General features: G+C 34.3%; 1 protein-coding gene across 1 annotated transcript in view; it reads left to right on the top strand.

Moving 5' to 3' along the window:
• Window positions 1-3,441, top strand: part of LOC105157405 (serine/threonine-protein kinase ATM) — a 42,739-nt gene extending 39,298 nt beyond the window's left edge. Inside the window, exons 71-79 of the mRNA XM_020692697.1 lie at window positions 176-255; window positions 341-419; window positions 672-718; window positions 792-891; window positions 1,075-1,206; window positions 1,306-1,440; window positions 1,515-1,580; window positions 2,396-2,542; window positions 3,013-3,441. Of these exons, the coding sequence (XP_020548356.1) occupies window positions 176-255; window positions 341-419; window positions 672-718; window positions 792-891; window positions 1,075-1,206; window positions 1,306-1,440; window positions 1,515-1,580; window positions 2,396-2,542; window positions 3,013-3,090 (864 nt within the window). The 3' untranslated portion in view covers window positions 3,091-3,441. The remainder of the gene's footprint in view (window positions 1-175; window positions 256-340; window positions 420-671; window positions 719-791; window positions 892-1,074; window positions 1,207-1,305; window positions 1,441-1,514; window positions 1,581-2,395; window positions 2,543-3,012) is intronic.

Below are 5,267 nucleotides of genomic sequence, written 5' to 3'. Positions count from 1 at the left end.
GCGATCTACCAGTCTGTGTAGTTCACATTTTGTGTTCTAATTAGTTATATCATTTATATCCTAAGAGAATGTTTAATCCTTTTTTATACTAAAGCGTCATGCGTCTTGCCTTGCATTTTTGTGTGTGATTTTTTGCAGCAGCAGAAACTAAATTTTATTGTCCTTGATCTGACAGGTTGTTCCTTTTACTCCCAGCGCTGGTGTACTAGAATGGGTGAATGGAACTTTCCCACTTGGTGAATATCTTATTGGAAGGTTAGTAAAAGAACCATCTCCGTAAATTGACAGTGTATGAATCAAAAAATGATCTTATGTTGAATATGTTAATCACCCTATCCAGCTCCAGAAATGGAGGAGCTCATGGACGCTATGGAGTAGGAGATTGGACATTTATGGAATGTCGGCAGCATATGACTACTGTATGTATCATATGGTTTATTTCTATTTAAATGAATTTTGCCCTTGAATATTTCTTTGAGTGAACTCCTTGTTTCTCACAAGTGAAGTGATACCAATGCACACAAATAAGAACTTTATATGTCAACTTGAATAATTACCTTAATCTTCTGAGTCAAAATTATGTGATGCATACGCACTACATCATTCCTTGCTATTGTATGCATTACATCATTCCTTGCTATCTCAGTATCAGTGCATACTATGTTTTGTAGGAAACCAACAAGCGCAAAGCATTCCAGGAAGTGTGCGACAATTTCAGGTGCATGAATTTTGTGAAACCACCTAAATTCTAAACGTGTGAACTAACTAGGCTAAGTTATCATGCAATGCAGGCCAGTCATGCATCACTTCTTCTTGGAGAGGTTTTCAGATCCCGCTGATTGGTTTGACAAGAGACTGGCATATACAAGAAGCGTGGCAGCTAGCTCAATGGTTTCTCTTTAATTTTCTATTGCTTTGGTCTATTGTTTTAATGATATTATCGTATTGTGAAGTCAAAACCAATGTAGTTTCTTTTGTTCCTTACTTGGAGAAATAGCAGCATGAAATTATTTGGGGATGAATGATGATAGTATCAAATCTGGTAGCAATAAAGATCAATTCCATTGCCTGCAGGTGGGTTACATCGTAGGATTAGGGGATCGACATTCCATGAACATCCTGATTGATCAAGCCACTGCTGAAGTTGTTCATATTGATCTGGGAGTTGCATTTGAGCAAGGCCTGATGCTAAAAACACCTGAAAGAGTTAGTTCTATCTTGATGTTCCTGTTTTTCTGCCACTTTGTTGTGCTTTTCAATTCCGATTAATATAACTTTACTAAGGTTTTAAACTGTGATTCTCAGGTACCTTTTAGGCTGACACGGGACATCATAGATGGTATGGGTGTAACTGGGGTGGAAGGAGTGTTTAGAAGATGCTGTGAGGAAACTCTTTCGGTCATGCGAACAAATAAAGAAGCATTACTTACAATTATAGAGGTGCAATCAGTGAATAAATGATTTTATCTTAAATAGTGTAACAGATTACTTCACAATATGAAAATGTTATGCAGGTTTTTATCCATGATCCTTTATACAAGTGGGCTCTATCACCTCTAAAGGCTATGCAACGCCAAAAGGTATATCAGTAGATCTACTTCATCTATACGCAATCAGAGTGCACTGCATGTCTCCTATGTAGTAGGATTTCAATGTAACATAAACAATTAGAAATTCTGGAAGAAAGAATTATTTATTTAGGTCATTGGAAGTATAAAAAGAGACCCCTCCTTTTATGAAAATTTTAATATTAATTATTTGTCACTTTAACTTAAGAGTGCAGCTATGCAATTTCTTAAGTATGTGTAGATTGTGATGTCCAAATCCTGAAAATGCACTCAGAAGTATTTGATCTACAATTTGGCAATGTAATGAGTAATGAGCTTCACTTGTGGCTGAGTGCCATGCTTGTTTCCTTATATTCCCTCTTGACTACCTGCTACCGAAAATTCTGACTTTTGGCCGGAGGATTCCTCATGATTTGCAACTTGAATCATGAAGAGAAACACTGGAAGTTGCTTTTCTCATGTGTATTGTTGTTTCCTTTGTATTTTATGGTAAAGGGAGAGATTTTACCTCTCCTTGTTGTTACAGGAAATATCGGCTTTTGAGTTGAATTTATAGATTGAGTTAACCTTTTCCACCTAACCTCTTGATCTTTTTCTTGGTGGAGTAAGAGGGTGTTTGGTTGAGCTTTTAAGCTATTGAAAACTCTGCAAAATCGTCTGGTAAATTTTTTTTCTAAAGAGCCTATGATATTTCAAAACAAAATGTTTAGAATCTCATAACTTATTTAAAAAATATTTTAAGCTTTGAGTTTATCACTAGGTGTTAGGCGTCTAGCTGCCAACGTGTATGTATAGCTTCTCACACAGGCTTGTTTCTATCTTACTAGGATATTGATGACGATTTAGATGCCAGTCTGGAGGACTCTGACGAAGATGAATATGAAGGCAATAAAGATGCTGCCAGAGCCTTGCTGCGTGTCAAACAAAAGCTAGATGGATATGAAGATGGTGAAATGAGGAGTGTTCATGGGCAGGTATGTGTTCAATCTAACATCAGCAATTTTGCTGGACGCAAAGCTGAAACTACATCTCTTAAATTTGCACTGTTAAGTCCTTCAAAAAAAAAATTGCACTGTTAAGCTGTGAATCATGTCAGTGGTATTCTAAAGTCAACTTTTCAAGCAACACAGTATGGAGACTCCCATTGATGTTGCGAAAATCCCAAGTTTTCTCTTGCATGAAATTCTGAAGCCATGATTATTCATCTCATGCATTCTTTCGGGGAGGAGGGGTAGGGGAGGTTGCAGGAAGCATGCACCCTACGATCCCCGAAAGGAATTTTGGCAATGGGTGAAGGACTGGAGTTAATTTTCTACTGACACCATTTCTTCCTACAAATTTCTTTCTATTCTCTAATCATGTCGCCGACCAAAGTCGTTTCTTTGATTCTTAATTATTTTCTCTAAATTGCTTAGTCTTAATCAACATACGTTATCTATTGTAGGTTCAACAACTGATACAAGATGCAATTGATCCTGACCGTTTGTGCCATATGTTTCCTGGATGGGGTGCATGGTTGTGATAACCTATCCCCATCTCAGTTTTGTGGTTTGTACAGAATCCCCAGAATTCTCTTTTATTTTCCTTTTCTGAGGCAGCTTTTACACTGTACAGCGCAATGAAGTATTTCTACGGGATAGCTGAGCGCTGGGGGGCCAGAATTTTGTATCACAGGCATTCATGGTTCTGCACGTCGGTAGTAGATTTTACCTGTTTATTCTTCATTCTGATGCGTGATTCCGCTGTATGTCCTTCTGTCCCTGTGTATGTACATATACTTATGGATCGTGGACTGGAGCTTGAGAGCCCGAACAGGAATGTAATGCCAAAAATAGAAAGACATGAAAACAAAATTTATAGACAAGTTCCTAAATCTATTCCTCGTCGACGTTTCTAGTTTAGTATTCCGTGCCTGCTTTTGTATGAAGGAGAGTTTTTCTGCTGCGTACGCTGGTTCTCTAAGTTTGCAATTATACAACAGCTTGAAATGATGGAAACATGTGAAAGTTAGGAACTTCTGATTAGACTCTTTGGATTTGTTAAGGGGTGAAGAAAAGCTTCTGAGTAGAGGCTTCGGATTCTACGTGAAAAGACAAAAAAAACAAAGCTCTTTCTCAAAAATTCAAAAATAATCAAAATCTTCCCTTCATGTTATAAGGATTAATAACATTATGAGAAATTGTCTTCCCCCCCCCCCCTCCCAAAAAAAAAATTGTAGAATTATATTTACACTTTTTTTTGAAAATTTATTATTTACACTTGACTTCTTTTGTATTTTGGATAGAAAATGCTGACATTAGTAAATTTTACTTAAGTTTGCAATTTTATTCTTTATTTAATATTTTATGTAATAATTTAATATAAAAAGAGAAAACTATAATGATATTAATTTTATTTTTATATATATATATTATATTTATCTCTTTATACATATAAAAGTATATACGGAAATATTGGGGGGGGGGGGGATTGAAAAATATGGATATTTTTTGTTAATATTAGTATTCAGTTTGTCTAACACTGAACTGAAAATTTCCAAACATAGTCTAATTTTAAATTTTTTTTAATTCACACTTTTACAAATAATAAAATAGAAATATTTGAGGACTTATTCGTTTTAGTACATATTTGGATGACTTCTTTGTATTATATTTTTTCATATAAGCATGTTTTTTAATTTAAGAAAAAACTTAAATTTATGACTATTTATCTTTATTCAAAAAATTTATCAAAATATTTTTATTTAAATTTAGATGACTATATAATAATTATTTCTTATTCAAAAGATTTGATTATTTCTTTTAACGAACTAAATTAGTAACATAATTCATATTTATTTATAATTTTTTATTTTTTCAACAGAAAATAATTAGCTCATGCTTTGACTCAGGTACCAATAGCTCATCAAAGGGTGGCAATGCCCCGAATTTTTCAGGGCCTTAACCCAGACCTGCCCCACTCAAGGCGGGTTTGGGTCCCAAAAATGGGGTTTGGGGTGAGTAACGAATCCTAGGGATGAGATGGTCCTAATCTGACTTGGACCCGACCCACTCCAAGTAAGGTCTTTGAGTATTAGATTTTATCGAACTCATCATATTTACTTTTTTTTACTTTTTTATTTTTTTTATATGTTTAATATGTGATTGTATATTTTTCTTGATACATATATATAAGAATACGTGTTATTTTATTTACACTAACACATAATGCATGAACTGAATACTTTATAAATTAAAATAATGATATATAATAGTTCATAAATGTTCTGATATATATATATAAATAACATAATATTAAAATTTTTAAATTAATATTTAAATATGCACATACAAATTTATTAAAAAAATATCCTATTATTATTATCACATATCTATAAAATTTTTGTAGTATTATTTTATAAAAAAATATTAAATTAAATCTATCAAGTTCAACCCAATAAATTCCAAATCCGAAACGATTTGGTTACCAAGTTCAATAATTTCCTACTTGATCGGATCTCGAATTTTGGTAAAGTTGCTCTGAGACCCGACCCGTGCTATCCGTAACGGTTCTTAAAATTAGGACCACTGGAGCCAAGGCGGATCTCGGATTCTTGGGACATGAGATGAGAATCCGCAGACAGAATATTTATATAGATGTAGCGGGTGGGGCTTTGGGTCCGAAAGGCAGTTGGCGGGTTGCCACCTCTTTACAGTTTAG

The sequence above is a fragment of the Sesamum indicum genome, linkage group LG3 (genome assembly GCF_000512975.1).
Source record: "Sesamum indicum cultivar Zhongzhi No. 13 linkage group LG3, S_indicum_v1.0, whole genome shotgun sequence".
Lineage (NCBI taxonomy): Eukaryota > Viridiplantae > Streptophyta > Magnoliopsida > Lamiales > Pedaliaceae > Sesamum > Sesamum indicum.
This window is presented reverse-complemented; position numbering and strand designations above follow the sequence as displayed.